Genomic DNA, 20,820 nt, shown 5'->3' with positions numbered 1-20,820 from the left:
AGGCGAGGCAGCTCGCGCGCCTATTGGCTGTTCTGCGGCAACTGCAGCAGCCTATCGAGCGAGGCGTCACATCCCGCCGAAACGGGCGTGGTCTAGGCCTATAAATACCGCTCGCAGGCAGCTATTATCTGGTTTTTCATCATCGAAGCAACCAGAGCGTGTGCATGCACGGCAAGATACGCAGGACTCGTTCCCTCTACTAGAGAGAACCGAGGTTACGTTAGTAACCGAGTACGTTCTCTTACGAGAGGTCTCTCGTACTGCGTAAGATATCTTACGCTAGGGGACCCAATGCAAGACGCCGTGCATGCAGGGATCTCACACCATAGACCCAAGGGCGAAAGCCCGGGGTTCATATAGTGCACAATCACCCAGGGAACTCACAGGGAGTCCAGGAAGAGGGAGGGGCGAAGCCGCACTCTTCCACGTATAGCAGCGTCGCTTAGACGCGAATTACATCATACAGACAGGGCAGGGTACGGCCTGAACTGATGGGGAAATGTGGGTCTTACACAGTTTGCCCAGGCACATCTTTGTGCTACTGCTTTTCACTGTCGATCATCGAGCTGTGCTCAGTAGACGCAGCATTCTGAGCTGATAGCATCAGGACAGACAATACTGGTTAACTAGACCGACAGCAGCCTGGCCTGCACCAGGCCCACGAAGAGGCCATGCCTCTCGTGGAGTGCGCTCTGACACCCAACGGGCACTGCATGCCCTTGGAGGCGTATGCTAGCGCTATAGCATCAACTATCCATCTGGATAGGCTCTGTTTCGACGCGGCTAGTCCCTTAGAGCGCCCGCTGAACGAAACAAAGAGCTGCTCTGTCTGTCTGAAAACAGACGAGCGAGACACATAAGCTCGTAATGCCCTGACTGGGCAAAGGAGGCTCGCGTCTCTTTCCTCATCAGGGACCGGTAGGGCTGACAGGGAGATGACCTGCGCCCTAAACGGTGTGTTGAGGGATTTTGGAACATAACCGTGCTTAGGTTTGAGTATAACCTTCGAGTCATTAGGCCCAAATTCCATGCACGTCGCGCTCACTGAGAGCGCGTGTAAGTCCCCTATGCGCTTCACTGAAGCGAGAGCCAGCAGACAGATGTTTCAGATCAATCGTCTGTAAAGGCTCGAATGAGTTCAACATGTACCCGTTGATGGCCCAGTGAAAGGACCACAATTCCGGGTGAGGATGCCAGATTGAGCCGTGGGCCTGAGAGAGGAGGTCTCTCCTCACTGGCACTGGCCACGGGGCAGTGCTCGCTAGCTGCATCACAACTGGGAACCAAGGTTGGTTTTCCCAGAACGGTGCTACAAGCAGTACTGAGCATCCTTCTTCTCTGATCCGCTCTATCACCTGAAGCAGGAGAGAGACGGGGGGAAAAGCATAGAGCAGGCGGCGGGGCCATACATGAGCCAACGCGTCCCTGCTCTTGGAGAAAAATTCCAGACAGTGAGCGTTTTCTTGAGACGCGAACAGGTCTACTTCCGCTCTGCCGAATTTCTTCCACAGCAGTTGGACTGTCTGTGGGTATAGAGACCATTCGCCTGCCGGAACATTGTTCCTGGACAGTCTGTCTGGTCCTATGTTTGGGAGCCCTGGCACGTGCGCTGCTCTCAGCGAGCGCAGGTTGCGCTGAGCCCATACCAGGAGGCGTTCTGCTAGCCTGTGCAGGTTCCTGGACCTGAGGCCGCCCTGGCGATTTATGTAGGACACCACAGACACGTCCGCTTTCCAAGGTTTCAGAGCTGTGACGCACTTCTGATTGACCTTGAGACGAAGCAGACCGGATGTCCACGCTCGGCGTGGGACTCGCGCTTTCAGCCAGAACTGCAGTGTGCGCATGCGGAGCAGGCCCAGCTGGAGCACTGATGATGAGAAATGTATGAGAAATGGAGGTCGGTCCGTCCGCAGCGGGACCAGAAAATCTCTCTTTTCTCCTTACGCCAGTGACGCACGGAAAACCATAGAAACGGTGTTTGGGTGCAGGCGAGCGGGTTGTACAACGCGCTCGTTGGCTGCAAAATACACATCTGCAGTCGCCTTCAGGGAACTGACAGAGCGAGCATTGACGGCATAAATTTTATCTGCCGGTAGACCCGGGATCGAACACGGGTCTCTCGCGCGCAAAAACTGAGAGTCAAACGTGTATTACAACAGGCTTGCTCACTGCAATATAGACATTTCCAGTTGCCCGAACTTCAGAGGGGAATGAGAAATGTGTGAGGAATGGAGGTCGGTCCATCCGCAGCGGGACCGGAAACACTCTCTTTCCTCCTTACGCCAGTGACGCACGGAAACCATAGAAACGGTGTTTGGGTGCAGGCGAGCGGGTTGTACAACGCGCTCGATGGCTGCAAAATGCACGTCTGCAGTCGCCTTCAGGGAACTGACAGAGCGAAGCATTGGCGGCATAATTTTAACTGCCGCTAGACCGGGATTCGAACACCGGTCTCTCGTGCGAAAAACCTACGATTCCTCCACTGTTTCTTATAACGTAAAGAAAAACTAACCCCGACCGTCCGCTTCCAGCCTCCCTTGTGAACGGCGCAGTTTGCGCGGCTCGAACAGAGGGAAAACGGGTATCGTCCCCCAAGCAGGCAAGGCAAGCGGGCGAACCGGCGAGCTTTGCGGGTTAAGGGATGGCGGAGGAGCAGTCTCGGAGAAGGCTGCCAGGTGAGTCCTAAGAGTCACCATAGGCAGTAGCTAGCTCGCAGTGAGGGCAGTCGCCGTCAGCGAGCGCGAGAGCTGCGTGATCCTCAGGAAAGGGGCGTCTTGAAAAAGACGCCCGGCTCTTTTAGTGCAATGAGAGTGTGTGTCGCGGCGGCGAGCACACACACATACATAAACACAGTAGCAAAGAAAGGACATAATGCCGGAAAGCGCAGCAGGAAGGCAAGGAAGGCGGCGCGGCCAGCGACTTCAGTGACTCGTCCCGCTGAAGGTGCTCTCTCTCAGACGGCGAGGCTTCTCTCCAGCTCCAGCGATGCGTGTGCTTCGCTTGAAGGATGAAAAATCAGATAATAGCTGCCTGCGAGCGGTATTTATAGGCCTAGACCACGCCCGTTTCGGCGGGATGTGACGCAGCGGGCGCGAAGCACCCTCATTGGGTCTGGCGTCACGCCAGGCCTCGCTCGATAGGCTGCTGCAGTTGCCGCAGAACTGCCAATAGGCGCGCGAGCTGCCTCGCCTATGTCTGTATGCTGCCGCAACTCGTTTTGCATTATTACAAAATTAAGGATAATTTTTGGCTTCAATATCTCGCGGAAAAAGGATTTTCCCCGAGTGTAAGATATCTTACGCAGTACGAGAGACCTCTCGTAAGAGAACTTGAGTCACGCCTGGTGCTGCATTGCGCCAACTGTATGATAGAGCCCAAAATGTCAAATGGGGTGTCCATTTCGGTCTCTAATGCACGAAAGTATGTATGAAGTGTGCCATTTGGGACAGGGCCAGAATAGAAAAACATCAAGGTGCAAGGTGAATTGGAAAGAAAATTGAGACTGAGAATATGCCAACATGAATCCATATGCATTTGAAAATGCATCTTTAATTTCTCTATGTTTTGGACTTTTGTCCACATTGAGATGGCGTTTTTGACTTGTGGAATAATTTGAAAAAAATTCTCTTTGTGGACTGTGAAAACAGAGGTAGGCCTATTTGTAAACAATGATGTATGTTTAGTCATGTGATGCATACTGTTCTGATAGATATAATTACTATTGTAACCCCCGTTCCCTGAAGGAGGGAGCTGTTTCTGTCCTATGTCAAAACGAGGGCAATTGTGTTTTAGACCATAAAATAGCATTTAAGTTGGGCCTGAATTGGTGAAATATTTTGTTGCTAAAATGATCGTGCCAGAAAAATACAGTGAGAAAACTGAGTATTTCCGGTCTTATATCATCACCATCTCAGTGAGCTTTTATTGCGTTTTCTGCTTGCACAGTAAAATGATTTTTAGCATTTTTCCAATATTTTAGTGTGGACAAATAACTTGAAAACCCTTGTGTGGATGGAGAACATTTTGAAATGAAAATACCATTTTATATGTTTCCAAATTAATGTAGATGAGGCCTGAATACAGTATAAGACACTAATGTGATAATAATGAGGTGAAATGGGAACATGGTGGGAAAAGATGGTGGGAAGCAAAGGATTCTGGGCATTGTAGTCCAGGGTGAGTCAATCATCAAGGAGGAGTGAGAGAGGAGTGCTGAGGCCAGAATTGGTGGAGGATGTGAGAAGTAAATATAAAATAGCCCACTGAACAATGGCATCATGAGACAAGTCTCAGCAAACTAAATGAGACAAAACACAAACTAAAGATATCTATGTATTTAAGAACCGGACTGACCACAATGAGAACAGGCTTCAGTAGCGTGTCCATTATATAATAAACAATACAACAATGCTGTAATAGATCACAGATGTTCTGATTTTGCATCCATTTATGAGTGCATGAGAAGGCATGCTTTATTGCCACATAAGGATGATTTCTTAGTTTTGTTAATATTATTTAATGAGGGATGTTAAAGGAGCTGTATGTAAGAAATGTATTTCAATTAATCATAAAATGGCCCTGATATGTCACTAGACATTAAGAAATTATGTTCATTTCAAATACTTATATCGCTGACAACAGTAGTACGGCCAGGCTATTGTCATTTAAAAAGTGAACTTGCAGCCCTCAACTGATGTTGATGTTGTCATCTTGTGTTTTGGCCTGAAGCCCCGCCCTCCAACTATCTACCAATCACGAAGTCAGAAGTGTTTCGGCATCCGGGTTGCCAGCTCTGCTGCTCTTACCACAGCTGCAGCTCCTTGTAGCAGCCTACGTTCCTGCTGGATCCTGCATCATATCTGGCAACCTCGAGTCAGGGGGGAGGGGGAGCGGATACACTGCTCTACAGTAATTTGAAAGTGATTGCAGTACCAGTTTTGGCCACAATCTTACATACAGCTCCTTTAACTAACACTCGCACTATTGAGTTTTTTCCTATGGGCCATCGATGTACCGGATGACCGATACGGACTGGTTACAGGGAATAAGAAAAAGGGAACGGGGTAGTCCACTGGACCCCCTATCCTCTATAATTTCACTTTTAATAATTGTAAGAAACCCTAGACAATCCATATGAGTAGGCCTAGATCTATATGATAAATCATATCTGTAAAAAAAAGAAAAGAACGCGTTTTGTTTTTATCTCTTTATTTGGTCCCTCTTGTATGCCTTTTGATAAAACGTTTACCACCAAAATCATAAAATCCTTAAAAAAAAAATCCACAAACATTCACTTCAATCCTCACCTGTATGACATACTTGGAGCTATTATGAATGACCTGCAGAGGGCAGCAGAGGAGCTCTGAAACACATAAACAAGACTACAAGCCAATGTCCAAAATATAACGTTAACTGTCATAACAGAAGCCATACGATCTGTGTAATGAAAAGTAGCAGCTTAGTTATTCTTCTACTTCTAGAAGTTGTTCTACTTCTACTTCTACTTTTATATCAACATCTACAATGTTCATCTAATCTAATAAAAGAATGAATGAATCAAACTGCTGTGAGTGTGAGTTGCGCTTGTTCTCTGTGTGGTTAAGGTGTCGTTTACAGCTCTGTGGTGTTTCCAGTCAGAAAGAGATGTTTGCTGGGCAACTGCATAGAGGAAATAAATCTGGGTTACAGAATGATCTTACACCCTCAGATCTGTGAATCTCTCACAGCATATTTAAAAATATTTGATTGGTTCAGTCATCAGTTAAGGTTTCTTTGATTATAGGCTATGTCTTAATAACAGTTTCTCTCTTCTACAGCCAAAAACATGATGAGGTCACACAACAGTAAGATAATCTTCAGAGAAACACTTCAGAATATATATGACATTATGTATATATGTTACTAAATGTCATTTGATTTGTACTTGATACAGTTAATAAACTGACATTGTAAAGTGAAACAGGACTTCTGGTGGAAGACACTTGGGGCTGTGTTTTTTTCACTCAACATGACCATGAGATGTTAAAGGTATGCTAGGCCATTTCAGAGCGGCTAGCAATAGCGATCTAGCTTTGAAAGCATGAGATCCCCCGCCCTTCAGAGCGTCTCTAAAGCCACACCTCCTCCAAAACACATGAACATGTACAGCCAGAGCAGGTTCAGCAAAGGCATGAGAGACACCGTATACCTCATGTGTCAAAGCACTTAACATTACAATAATAATGAACATAAACAAATTAAAGAGCTCTTATTTGTACCACCTGACTGCTGGAGATTCATTTCAGCATTGATGGTTTTGACATAGAAATGCATAATTCAAGTCTGAGGACGTGAACAACTTTGAGTAGGAAGTCAAGGGTAGCCGTCTCTACATCATGATTACGACATGGCCTGAACACAGCATAAGCTGGTTGTTTTGGTTCAGGAGGAACTGTAAAAGGAGGCCGCTGTTTGTTTGCAGCACTTGGTGACTGTTTGTCTACAACTCTGCATAGCCTTAAAGAGTGCAATGAGGACATGTGTCTGTACGAGCAAGTGCGCGGATGAACGGAAACACCAACCCAATCTCATGAAATGCGTCTCTATAGCACGCATATTTATCGTGCAATTTATACACAAAAATGAGTTTTTTTATGTGCATGTACGTATATTTTATTATTTAGACCACTTCTGTTATTGATTGATATCAGGATGTGGAGATAGATTCAACCAGAATAACAAAAAGTGTTTATGAAAAAACTTGCCAACCCTACCTAAGACAAGATTATGATGGGTTATGATTATCATGGCCAAAATAATTCACGATAATGATATATCGTGATATCTATAGAAATGTTGAACAAAAAAAAAATGCAGTCAGTCAAATTCATCTTAACTTGATTTATTTATTTATTTCGAAGAATCACACCATTTCATACAAGCCAAGGCTAAATTACACTTATGGCAACCAGTTTGAAATAACATCCATCTGTGAACTGATGTAGCTTCTTATCACAGAATTAGGCAGAAATTATATTATTTTATAACTGCATTATAACAATACGGTCACAAGTTCACACAAATGCTGATTAGATAGTGTAAAAGCATATGCGTATATTTGGCGAGCTACGAACGTGGCAAACTGTCATGAGTAAGTGAGTCGGCTACGTATTTACAGGCCTCCTCTCATGCTGATTGGGTAGATCATTTAAACCTTCTCTTCCCGAACTTTGTTAATACAACATGATTTATCCTTATGAAAATACCCTAGATGGCTTGAAGATAAACCATATACTTTTGCAATAGTGTGTTCATTTTCTTCAGGTTTAATCAGTCAAAATGTCTCTATCTGCATTTTACTCAGCTGTACTGGATGTCTTTGCTCATATGTCATGAGTTGTATTACTCCTACGAGTCTTATTGTAAACTTTCTGCATGAAACTTTCTCCGGCATAGAAAATGAGTGAAAAAAATTTCCTTGAGAGAGTTTACCGTTCCATAATGCTAACATTGACCTATTTTGAGTAAAAATAGGAAAGAATTACTGCTCTCTAAAGAGATTTTAAGTAAACTTTAAGACAGGTTAATGTAATATTTCCCATTTCAGGACTATAGTTCTCTATACAAGATAACGGAGTCGGAGGTGGATGAAGAGGTTGCTGTTATTGCCCCCTTTTGCGCTCACTGTTGATTGGAAAGTCCTGCAGACTGGGGTGATTAACGAGTCATTTTCGGGGAATCAAAAAACAAACAAAAAAAACGTCCACACTTGCAAGCTAATTCAGGAGTGCGTGTAGAGTGTCATGTCTGTTATCTGACGACATGCTTTTATGTGGCAGCAGCTGCTTGTGTTTTATGACAAGGGCCTAGTTTCAACACTCCTAGTACAACTTTTTTTTTTCATTGGTTGAAACCTCTGAGAATGACCGTAGAAGCTGCTTTCACAGATGCAGTATTAATTTTGGATGTACATAGCAATATAAACTTCATAACACACTTGACAAGCACGAAATGTTCACTGTGTAGACCTAGTAAACGAGAGTTCAGATGCAAGAGTTCAGATGCAAAAGCCTCTAAGTGCCATCTGAAATTTTCTTCTAGAATGATCATTTTATCAAGCTTGTATATTTAAGTTCAGTAATTTCACTTAAATTACAATTAATAGGTCATTTTCATTGCCATTTAGGTGAAATTACTGAACTTAAATATACGAGCTTGATAAAAATGATCATTCTAGAAGAAAATTTCTGATGGCATTTAGAGGCTTTTGCATCTGAACTCTTCAAATATAATCTCATATAATGGTATTTTTTTCCATTTGAGGTTTAGGTAACTGTGAGAACTGAGATACATTAATAGTACTGGAAAAAACAACAACACTGCACTCGGTTTAAGGTTAAACCCCACTCTAGACAAAGAGGCCCTGTTTGTCATTGGTTGTCTAGTGACCAAACCAGTGGAACAAACTTCTGGTTTTGGTTTAGCACTTCTGTTGAGTTCAGTTGAAAATGAAGTCAGTTGTTTAGCAAATTGACAGATTCGCATTGTGCGTGCGTATATACATAGAATAAATATATCCAATATACAAATATGACATCAATAACATTACAAAAGAAGTGATCCAAATTTGAGGTGTGACATTTTAGACTTTAGACTTTGTTTTTCTTGTTTTTTTTTCTTTATGTATTATTCATTTTACTAATGAATCTGACAATGATGTTTTAAGTGTGTCTGTGTTCATACGATCACAACATCGTAATTTATCAATAGTGACATTATTTAATGTTTCCATGAGGAATTATAATATCATTACCAGAGAAACAACTTTAAGTATTGCAGATTTTTCAGGTTATTCATTATTTTCTGACATGTAAAAAAAAATGCACAAAAGCTTATACATAAAAATATATTTTTATTTATTTAATATAAAGCAACAACTTTATAAGAAGACCGTTTTGTGTTGTCAGCATAAGAATATTTTCATAAACGTCTGGGCAAATTCACATTTTAGATAGGCTACTGTCATTTTATACTATTAATATATATATTCAAAACAAATGTAAACCTAATGGTGAATTTAATGATATCTAAAAATGGAATGTATTAAAGATATTCATATATATATATATATATATATATATATATATATATATATAATTTTTTTTTTTTTTTTTTTTTTTTTTTGGAGTGTCAGTTTAAAATAATGGAGTAAATTTAAAATACAAGGACATTGCTTTTCCATACAGAACATATTTATACTATTTATTTGCTAGCACACTATTTTTTTTTTAATGTATATAAACCCCAGGAGTTAAACCTTTGGTCATTTAACTGATGCTGTTTGCTTTTTTATACAAAATAAATGATGCATTGATAAATCAAAGCACATCAAATTTAGTAAATTTTAACATATTTTCTTTTGACTTTTTTTCTCTCTAAACTTTCCAGTAGATCTTCGGCGGGCTTTGCATTTCAAAACCCCTGATCTAAAGAATGTTATGGTGGTAAATGTGGGTAATATCTATTATGAGATCTGCCAAACAGTTTGTGGTTAGAGGTTCAAGAAACAGTGAACAAAATAAGAAGTCCATCATACTCATATGCTCATGATTTCGCCGGCTTTATTGCAGCATAGGTGCTGTTGACTTGACTGGACCGAAAGTTTCTACGCAGCTTGGAAAAATCCACCTCAGCATACTGAAACAGCAATGAAGAAAACAATAGAAACTGTAGCTGTCCATGGATCAAAGTTATTGTTTCATCAAACAAATGATAGCATGCTGTTGGAGTAAAGGGTCATCAGGAATCCTACATTAATATCAAGAGTTTCATTAATGAATTCTTACCTGTAACTGGTCCTGATGCTCCTCTATAACTCGCGTCTGCTGTAGATCAGTGTTGAGTTGTGATTGTTCTGCTGACCTTCTGTTTCCAACATAAAAAACCTTCACTAGTCCTAAAAACAGAACAATGAATTCAGATTCAATATTAACTAAAGATTGTATTATTTCTTCTTAAATTATATAAGCTTATATAAGCCATAAATATAAATATATAATAAAAAAAATTTTTAGTCAACTAAAATGCTGAAATTAGTCAAAAGCCTACATAAGGAAAATAAACACTATTAACTTCAGCTGTCTATGGAGAAGAGCATTAATATCTCACCGATCAGCACAATGAGCAGAAGCCCGTTCATCAGTCCAGATATGATAATAATAATCTGACATTGTGTCTGATTCTGATCAATAAACTCCAGCGCTGTATGATTGTGACACTCAATTAGTTGAGTTGATTCTGTAATGAAAGTGTTCATAATCTGTTAAAGTAACAACTGCTGATAATCTGGAGCACAATGACTGCAATTTTGTAGGTCAATATCAAACATATTCAACTTTTTGTGGAGTTACCATTAACTGCCTATGTTTATATAGGTGCTCCAAAAACTGAAGTAGTGAATTATAAATGTATAAATAACTAAGAGAAAATATTCATATAGTGATTATCAATATAGATTAGTAAATGAACTCACCGGTGAAGTGCAGTCTGGTGCTGTTGCTGAGTTTTGGAGGTGTGCCTGTGTTCATACAGAAATAAACTCCTAATTCATCAGCGGTTACATTATTAATAACCAGACGATGTTTAAACTGCACTGAGTATTTCTTTCTGAATGTTGAATTATTGTAAAAAGGTGACTTTGGTTTTGAGAATGATCGTAGAATCACTGTTGGAGGATCTGGTGTTTTCAGTAAAATCCAATAAACCTCATTTTCATCAAGATCACAGTTTATGGTCACATTTGATCCCAAATCAGTGAGTTGATCTGACACTGCAGCTCGACAACAGATTAATACATCTATAAGATAAAAAATATGCAGAATAATTCAGATTAGCCACTTAAAACCACTGTGAACCACTGACAAAAGAATTTATGATGAAGTGCATGCAAAATATATTCTTAATATGAACAGTAATGAACTCACAGAGATGAAGCTGTATGATCTTCATGTTACTGCTTGATTAAAACCTCTGAATCAACCTGGTTGCCTTTACTGAACAGTTGTATGATGAAGTCTACTGCAGCTGAACCAGACAGCAGAGGAAGTCAAGTTTGCTCTGACCACATTGTACACACTTTTTTTTTCCAACACCTAACGCCTCACACCATCATCATTACTTAGTTAAATATGATAGTAAATTGCAAGATAATTGCAACATTAGCAAACACATTTGTCACATAAAACAAACTCTTAAGACAACTATTACAATGAATAATTCGTACACAATGCTAAAGTTGTATGATTTTATATAATTAAGATTGTACAAAAGCTTTTATAGTTTTTTTCCCCCTTTTACAATCATGGTCAAGTTTAAGATTGAATTTGTACAGTTTAATCTCATCAACTAAACAAATTGTACAAATTGTTACAAATGATGAGACTGGGTTGATATGTCAGAAACACAGTGAAACACAGAGAAGGGTTAAAAGGTTCTGCCAAATGACAAAGGTTTGGTTGGTAAACATGGTTAACTTATCGGTAGACGCTATAGCGCCACCATTTTGCTACTTCAAGAGGCAAGGTGTAAAATCACCAACATGACCTTTAGTACATTAAACAATACAATAAAACATGACTATAAATATAAACAAGCATAATACAACCATTTAAAAAAATGTAGAATATGAGATAATATGTGATATCATTATTCGAAAGAATTACAAGAATGTTTCAGAAACATCAATCAAGCATTTTTATTATAGTGCATTATTGTAACCAAAATGTTGCAACGTATGAATTTTCAGAATAAGCAGAAGAGAATAAACAAAAAATGTAGGTTATAATGGTTGAGACATTACTGGACATTCGGTGTTTTTGTGAAAAAGTCTACCAATAATTATAATGAGGTCAGAGATTAAAAACTTGCAAAATGTGTCCAAAATGCTTGGTCTCTGTGTTTTTTGTTTGTTTGTTTTTACCAGACCAACATTTTATATAAGATGAGGAGCACTTTTGGTACATCTGTCCCCTTGCCATGCTCAGGTAGAGTTAGGGCTGTTGTACGAATTATTAATTCTCATCAAATAAAACATTTACATACATGTACGACCTCTTGAGGGCAGCAGAGGACAACTACATTTAAAGTTCATGATTTTTTACTTTGATTTGCTCCCAAATATATCTCTGGGATAAATTAAAGTATTTAAATAATATAAATATAAATAATATTAAAAAATATTAATAAAATATAAAAAATATAGCCTATGTTGGGTAACACAGTTTGACCCCATGAAGAGACAAATTTGCTCACTGAAGTTCAGGAGTCAAATTTGAAGTTCAGTCAGTCTTTGTATTACATTTATTTATTTTTGTTTGTTTCTTTTTTTGTGTTGTGTTTTTATTGCATTTGAAAATGTTTTAAAGCTTGACTTCTACAGTTTATGAAGTTTAATTTTGTGAGCTATTTGGTACAACACCAATATTGTAGGCTACAAGAGGAACCTGCTCATGTTTCCTTTTTTAATTATGTCGGTGGTTTTTGAAAGCGGAAAAAAAAATTCTGTTTTAGAGTTTAAGGACATATCCATAACTTTTTTTTTTTTTTAACAGTAGTCATATGGATGATCAGTTAGTCTAGACCATGTGTAATATTTTGTTCATTGTCAGAGGGAGTTCAGACACACTCGACCTCAAAAGAAGCTGCTATTGTTTGTTTCTCAAACACATGATCTGCCCATTCACCCGCTCATCAGGTCTGACAACTAGTCTATCGACCCATCAGATTGCAACATTGTCTGTCAGGATGAAGACGAGAGAGAGAGAGGAACTATGAGGCAGAAAAAAAACAAAAAAAACAATCAACTGCAGGTATCTATATCTATATTCTCTTCAGAAGAGAGTACTTGTTTTTCTGTTTGTTCAGCTACATCTGTTGGATTTATTAATGTCAAGCAAAATTTGAAAGGCTATTCATGAAAAATCCAGGCTGTATTCAGTTGTTTTCAGTTCTCTCTTGTGGTTTCTCTCCAGGTCATTGTATGAGGATGTAACTGGAAGATCAGCAACCTGGTCATTCTCTCACAGTGATATGATATGACAGTGTATTAAGACTCAGTGATGGCAGGAATATATAAAACACCATTCAGAGAAATGATTCACTATAGAGAATCCAGAATACAGTATTTTCACAGATAAGTCGACAAAAGAAAGCTTCACTTTCATACTCATGTAAGTTACTGATTACATTTAATAATTATTGGATGCATTGCTTTTCATTTAATATAGAAACACCACTTAAACTAGCATTAATTTGACAAATTTCTTAGTTTTGTCATGGCCACGATATAACTCATTTGAATGGGAGAATATGTCATGGCCACGAGATATATTTTTTTTCTCGTGGCCACTAGTTTAAAGGCCAAGGTATACTTTGGTTTTTTGTTGATCAGTTGAATGCACAGAAATCCTTAAGATCCGGAGCGGGGCAATGCAACTTAACCTTATTTAAATAAAATGATTTTACCTAGTCCACTACATAGCCTTTACTCTCTATTTACTCTCTTAAAATTCATAACCATAATATTCCACATCCTTATTCTCCTTACCCTTTTTAATTAGATTTGCTATTGATTCCTTTCTCTCCTCACTACCTTTTAGTCATGTATAACATCTTTTATTGTTTCTTTCACACCACAATACTCTGTCTATATTACCATTTCAGTTTATTATTCGATTATTCTATATCAATTTATTTAAAAAATGTACCATATTTTTTTAAATATGGAAAATTAAAGTTGCAATGGTATCTTGTAAACCAATCTTGCAAGAATCTCAAACTGTGTCAAAACAAGCAAGCAAAAGTTGGAGTTTGGTTCTTTAGGCAGTGCTCTGGGGCTCTTTGAGGGCCCAATGAGAGCAATGATGGCCTCCGTATGTATCTTGGCACCAGTGACACATGGGGCTGAGCTCTTCTCACTTGTGGCCGTTTCTGAAAAACAGCCGAGTTGTCACACCTCTGCAAACTCAAAAATCAAACATCTATGTATTTAAACACCAGTTGATCAGAACAGACATGAAAAGATTTTGGTCCATATATTACAAAAACACAATACAAAATGCTTTACATTCAACAAAAGAATATGTAAAAAAATGAAGATTATTTTATAAAATTATAACAGTGCAAAAGAACAAATGTAAAGCAAAACAAATATATATGTGCCAATGAATTAAACTGAATTTAAACAAGCAACACACACACATATGCTGATATATAAACAAGCAAAGTGTGGAAGGACATTTCTTTTGCTTTCTCTTTAGGTTTTTCTAGGTCAGAATGAGAATATCTAACTGAATCTGTAAAGTCTCTCCTCCCTTCTGAGTCTCTCCTCCCATAGTCTATCAAAGAATATACTCTCGAGTCTCTCAGAGCTTGTTCAGTCTGTCAGGATGAAAGGAGGAACTATGAGGAAGATCTTTCTTAAGCCCAGATAAGGAAAAAAAAAAAAAAAAACAAAAAAAAAAACAAACAAACTGTGAACTTTTTGTTAATTAATTTGAATCAACCACGCTGTATTTCCCTATTTTCAATTCTCTCTCTTTTAATTTTCTCTGCAGGTCATGAATATGTATGCTGGAAGGTCCGCATTCTTGTCCAGTGACACTGAAACTGAAAAACTTGTTTTAAAGACTCAGTGACAGCAGGAATATATGAGACATCATTCAGAGAAATGTTTCAGTTGAGGATCAGGATCCAGAACACAGTGTTTTCTCAGAGGAGTTTAAGAAAGAAGCTTCACTCAGATACTCATGTAAGTCTGAGAACATTTACTCATTTACTGCTGTTCATTTCACTGGATCAAATGTCACATCATAGGCTACGGAAGGACGAGTAGCCTACCTGCTGAAATGACCAGATTATTATTATCGTTGTCAAATTTTAATGAAGAAAGCTATGATCGCTTTCCATAAACATCAGTGTGTATTTATAACAAATTTGTATTTTTGCCCTGATGGATGTCATGACAGTCATCACTGACTGGTTGCAGACATGTTCGATATTAGAATTTCAAGAGTCAGAATATATTTAAAAAACACTTGAGTCTTGCATAGGCCTATACTGAAATAATTTTGAGAAAGATTAACAAATATCTGAGGTACGTTTCCATTCGACCGTATGTGGACTGAGAAGTCGACTTCACAGGGTAGCTATTCCGCCATCTTAAATGAGAATCCAATGCGAAGGGAGCAATTATGTTCAATTCGAAGGACACTGCGAAGAAATAAGGGAACATTGATACATCATTTTACAGTAAGTGGAGAGGGAAAATCGTTCAACTGTCATTGAAATAGTCACCAGTAGGTAACTAATTTAACAAATAGGCTACTAGAGCAGAGCAGTTTTTAAACGGATCTGCGATGGAGGAGTTTAGCCGATGCTTTTGGCTAGCCTATTCATAGCCGACATTTTGTTATTATTACAAACTATAAAAAACTGTTATACAAACGAAAATATTTATGAAAGGTTAGGTTATGGAGATGAATGTTACATTTGCATATTCTATATGAATAGGTACAAAGTAAAAGTGGCAAGAAGCAGCGCTATATTTTTTTATTTGACTTTATTTACCTCAGAAATGTTTACTATGCAGCTGTGCGTGGGAAAGAAAGGATAGGGGACGAGACCACAACAATTATTAAGACCATTGAGAACACATATGTACAATTAACCAAATCAGAATTTATTTTCATATTGCATAGCCTGTAACTTAAAGGGATAGTTCGGCCAAAAATGATATTTAACCCATGATTTACTCACCCTCAAGCCGTTCGAGATCCATATGTCAACACTGCAAAACCCAACAAGTTAACTCAACTCAAACCGATTGAGGAAACTGATTGCGGCAAACCATTTAAGTTTTAAAAAAATACATATGAGTATTGTGAACTTATATTGAGTCATCAATTTTTTTAAACTTTTTTAAACTTAAATGGTTTGCCGCAATCAGTTTCCTCAATCGGTTTGAGTTGAGTTAACTTGTTGGGTTTTACAGTGAATCTTTTTTCAGACGAACACATTTTCAGTTATTTTAGAGTTATTTGCATGCACATTTTGGGACTCGAAGGAGGTGGACCCCATAACTTCACATTATAACCACTGAAAGATCTAAGACATTTTCTAAAATAACTGAAAATGTGTTCGTATGAAAAAAGATTGACATATGCATCTCGAACGGCTTGAGGGTGAGTAAATCATGGGTTTAATATAATTTTTGGCCGAACTATCCATTTAAAATCTATTAGGCTAATAGTCAATTAGCTGCAGTAATAAACATATAGGCCTAAGTCCTATTACAGATACATAATGTGTGTTATAGGCTATATGTATTTTACAGTAGGCCTAGGCCTATATGTATTTAAGATTTAAAAGTAAAGCTGTGTGCATCTGTCCCATCAGTGAAGTGAAGTTGCAGTGTTGTGCAATGTCCAATAAAATCAGTCATAATAAATAAATGTAATTTCTTATTTTTTTGTATCTTGAAACTTCGTTTCAAAAACAGTTTCCGAATGTTATTTATAAAATAAAATAAAAAACACTTATGTTATTCATGATTAATTATAGTTTTTAATGGAAACTTATTTTTACCGTTAGTTATGTGAGGCAAGAAGTTAGAATAAAAGATAAACTGTGGGTGCTTCTCATTTCTAATTTGTGCATCCTTGTTTCCTTTCCTCGCGTCTCAGCTCCAAGAATGAAATGTTATTATGAAATGTTATTTTATTTATTTTATAGTGCTACTGTGTAACCTGTAGTGTAGAATATGTAGTAATTAACTGTTAATGGGAAACAGAAAAAAGAACAATTGAAGCTTTAACTGCACAAGAAGGTTTATTGTGTATTTTTAATAATAATAATGTAATATAATACAATAAAATCTGTTTTAAAACAGAACAATTTATAATTAATAATTAAAATCAGTGAACAATTCATGTATTTCAATTCATGCAAAAATGATCAATAGAAACTTAGAAAGAAAGCAAGACAGGTGAGACAAAGCGGACGTGTCGGATTCTGCAGTCGAGCGCAGTTGCTCTCCACCGACTGCGCTGATCAAAAGCATGATGGGAAACGACTTGCTGACGACACAGCTTAATCTCATTGGTTGAAACAACCGTGATGTATTGTTCTCTTTTAAAATGTTTGATTTTAAAACTCTGATATGTTTTACGTGTATATAAATATATGGTATGGGTGATATGGGTTATGTAATGTCATTTTTAATATATATATATATATATATACACACACACACACACACAAATACGTATATATATATATATATGTATATATATATATATATATATATATATATATATATATATATATATATATATGTGTGTGTGTGTGTGTGTGTGTGTGTGTGTGTGTGTACGTATACATATACACATGTTTTCATATAAAAGCAACAGAACTTAAATTACATCCAGTTTATTATCAGCACTGTGCACGAGCGTGAATTCCGCGATATCCATCTTTGATCTCGCAGGTGTCAGATCCACTGCGAGAAGAGAGAACTGTGAATTCGTCTTGCCTGCACTTTTTTCACTCCTCTCCTCGGTCCTCACTGCAGCCGCATACTCTCGCATACATTTAAGGCGAGGGAGGCTAGGCACATCTCAAACAAGCCTAAGCCTAATGTGTCGTGGCTGCTTCGTCCGGGGAAACCGTGCTCCACGAGGTTTCATTTGCACATCCCAGTTGCTGTTGTTGTCGACCTCACTTTCTTCCATCTGATGTCATCAGTAGAGGCAGAACCAAAGCCCCCTCTGGTAGAAGGGTAGAACCAGAACGCATGGACTGGGATATGGTGTGTGGGGGAAAAGGAAGGAGGGTCAGTGTTGCCAGATTGCAAATGTCCAAGTATCGTATTTGAGAAAAAAATCATCGTACACAAGTCAAACGTACAGAAAGCAGCAATTTATCTAAATCAACAACTTTTTTGACACGACCTGAAAATTACTTTATTGCTAACGCTCCTGGAGAATGGGTGATTTAGTCTATAAACCTATTTTGTGATTCACACTCCGGAGCAGAAGGTGGCGGAAAAGCACCAAGATGCCAACCGCCGTAAACAGGAAGAAGAAGAAAAACAGCGCCAGCGCATGGGCATGGCATAGGGAAGCGGAAAAGTTTGAATTTTTTTTTTTATTATTTCTTTGTGAAATTAATTTCAGACATATTCATATGCAATTTATTTAAATACAACATATTGATATTATTGGGGCACCATGGTGATAAGGTATGTTTGATTAAATCAAATGCTGTTTGGACAAACACAAGGCCTGGTGTAACGTTAGTTTGAATGCTTGTATCTTTGTTTGGCCTGATGTGTTTTGGTTTCCAAATGCTTTATTTAAACTAGAAATAAGTGGGAGATATTGTAAGCATCATTAATACTTTATTAATTTATTATTAATTCATAATTAGTATGTTTATGTGCAGGCAAATAGCTGCAATTATAATTTAGTAGCTAATTAGCATTGTGGTAACCCATAGACGGTATTTGTCCTCTGCATTTAATCCATCCAAGTTAGTGCACACACACATTAGTGAGAAGTGAACACACAACACAAACCATGAAAAAGAGAAGCACTAAGGGAGCGCTGCAATTTAGCCATATATTTATAATAAAATAAATACTCCCTACACCGTCTATCATCTCATGTTTCCTTTCCATCTCTTTTCATCTCTGTTGGTGAAATCGTTTGTGAAAATGTATATACTCCTATTTATGTCTACTAACTATCATTACTCGCATTTACAATGTCACGTGTCTGCACGTTGAACACGCTCGTCTTGTGTGTTATCTTTGTATTGTCTCATTGTTTGTGTTATGTGGGAATAAAACTCATGACTTTGTTATGGTTTGCATCATGCTATTAAAGTTGAGTTACAGTAACTAATAGGATCTTGTTTCTTTCTGTTCCTACAGTTGCTGCTTCATCTGTGTGTTTGCAGTGCTGATACATAAAGGTGAACATCTGAACAACACATTTAAAAAATCAGTTAGCGATTTCTGGGAAACATTGTTGATATTTATAATCAATACCCAAAGACACCCCTCACTTTATTTCACCTTCCCTAAATTCACAAACAAACTAGGCAACACAAACAGTTTTCATAATTACAGTGATCACAAAAAGAGGAACCAAAAAAAAGAAAAAGAGATGACACAAGAGTATACATGCAAGAGTTTGTTGTTAGTCGCCAGCAGCTCCAGACAAACAATGACACTCAAATCTGTGCTGTTACTACAGCTAACATTACAACAACAGCATATCTTGGTTCTGTGAAACAAAGCAAAAACCAATATTACACACGTGTTAAGAAGAAACAAATCCGCTTTCGGGCTTTCCTGCTCTCTAACGTCTCTCCAGTGCTGGAAAGCTCTTCCCATATTAACATGGGTTCAGCTCTTGCCTGATCATAACCCTCTTCTTTCAGTGATATTCCTCTGACCTTTTTCCACTTTGGTAGTGTCTCTCAGCCATTTCACTTAGTCTTTCTTCAAATCTCCCTCTCACTCACACTAGGTGTTTCTCAATGTCAAGGATACTTCCTTGGCAGGACTGGTCCTTCCAAGTCACTTGGCTAGGCGAGGCTCCTCTTTAGCATTCGGAGAACACGTAAATGGAACAGGCTAGCAAGTGTGTGTCATTACGTCAGTGAAAATGAAAAACAGAGCGTTGCTATGGACGCAGTTCTGTTCACTCAGGCAATATAATCGTTTTTTAAATCAATAAACTCCTTTTTAATCATATTGATTATTTGACTGTCAAGTGTGTTTAAACAGTGCGGGTCAATTTGACCCATAACATAATGGATGTAATTATTTTTTAAAACAAATGTTTGGTAACGTAAATATACTTACATTTGAAAGCATATTGCCCCGTTAACGCTCCGACTCCGTTAACGTCCGACATTTAGAATTTTTTTTAACAAGATAGCAAAGCTGCGCACATAGGATTGTGGGTGATTTGAGAGCGCGAAGGCTACACATATGCATCCTTTCCTGTATGTGGGATATTTTTCGAACGGAGGACTCAGTCCTTGGTTGAAATTCCGAGGATCCTTCCTTGACGTTGAGAAACGCCTTCTGTCCCCTCCCCCATCATGAGTGGACACGCCCCCTACTGCTGAACAAGTGTGTTGTAGCGCTCTGTCTGTTTGGTCCAAAACACTTTGCTCTTCCCATATTTATACTACCAGTAGTAAGTATAAAAAATTCAGCACACGGAACAGACAGCTAGCAAGTTTTTACAAAATTGTTTGTTTGCGTGTTGATTTCATTTATCAATGGTGTTTTTCAGATATTGCTTACTGCACCTTTAAAAGATAAATTCATTCCACAGACTGTGTATTTGAACTTAAAGTTTGTGTTGTTTCAGTGTCTCTGCAGGAAACAGTAGAGGCTGTTATTGGTGCTTCTGTTCTCCTGCCGTGTTCTTCCACTGAACATGATCTTAAACTTCAAGACACTGATGTGAGCTGGAGACACAATGGCAGCAAAATTGTATGTGATTTAACTCCTTATAGTAATTTACTAGAGTTACAGGACCCACAATACCAGAACAGAATTGAAACATTCCCATTGGAGTATGAGAAAGGAAACTTCTCCATCAAACTCACAGATCTCACTCACACTGATGCAGGAAAATACACCTGCTACATCACACCATCAGATGAACAGAAGACTGTACAGCTGATCATCAACGGTGTGTGAAACTAGTGCATTCTTGCATTACGTTTTCAACTGAAATAGTTGTATACTTTAAATAAAATCTA

General features: G+C 38.3%; 3 protein-coding genes across 8 annotated transcripts in view; 2 read left to right on the top strand and 1 right to left on the bottom strand.

The window, feature by feature from the left end:
* The window catches only part of LOC307169381 (uncharacterized protein), a 301,523-nt gene that overhangs the window by 4,559 nt on the left and 276,144 nt on the right, over positions 1-20,820 (top strand). For 2 of the 6 annotated variants that reach the window (XM_079889997.1, XM_079889998.1), the window contains exons 1-3: positions 18,100-18,274; positions 18,968-19,008; positions 20,424-20,750. In XM_079889997.1, the coding sequence (XP_079746123.1) occupies positions 18,264-18,274; positions 18,968-19,008; positions 20,424-20,750 (379 nt within the window). In that variant the 5' untranslated portion in view covers positions 18,100-18,263. Of the gene's footprint in view, positions 1-12,734; positions 12,846-13,007; positions 13,206-13,354; positions 14,786-18,099; positions 18,275-18,967; positions 19,009-20,423; positions 20,751-20,820 lie in introns of those variants that run through there. The other 4 variants (XR_013823104.1, XR_013823105.1, XR_013823106.1 and 1 more) reach the window with 4 other exon arrangements.
* Positions 1-20,820, top strand: part of LOC307169592 (sodium channel regulatory subunit beta-4-like) — a gene marked incomplete at its 5' end in the record, with an annotated part of 199,970 nt that overhangs the window by 121,800 nt on the left and 57,350 nt on the right. The gene's annotated exons all lie outside the window — the stretch shown is intronic.
* LOC307169376 (uncharacterized protein) lies at positions 9,163-11,054 on the bottom strand. Its single transcript, XM_079889989.1, has 5 exons — positions 10,962-11,054; positions 10,511-10,834; positions 10,147-10,275; positions 9,825-9,934; positions 9,163-9,675 (listed from the first exon to the last, which is right to left on the bottom strand). Exons 1-5 carry the CDS (start codon positions 10,984-10,986, stop codon positions 9,583-9,585), a joined length of 681 nt encoding a protein of 226 aa, XP_079746115.1. The 5' UTR covers positions 10,987-11,054; the 3' UTR covers positions 9,163-9,582.

Source organism: Squalius cephalus (genome assembly GCF_949319135.1).
Source record: "Squalius cephalus genome assembly, chromosome: 13".
NCBI classification, from domain to species: Eukaryota; Metazoa; Chordata; class Actinopteri; order Cypriniformes; family Leuciscidae; genus Squalius; species Squalius cephalus.
This window is presented reverse-complemented; position numbering and strand designations above follow the sequence as displayed.

Coding starts and splice junctions, on each gene's coding strand:
- LOC307169376 (XM_079889989.1), bottom strand. CDS start 10,986: ATGAAGATCATACAGCTTCATCTCT. Junction 10,835..10,961: donor GATCATACAGCTTCATCTCT/GTGAGTTCATTA, acceptor TTTATCTTATAG/ATGTATTAATCTGTTGTCGA. Junction 9,676..9,824: donor AGCATCAGGACCAGTTACAG/GTAAGAATTCAT, acceptor TTGCTGTTTCAG/TATGCTGAGGTGGATTTTTC.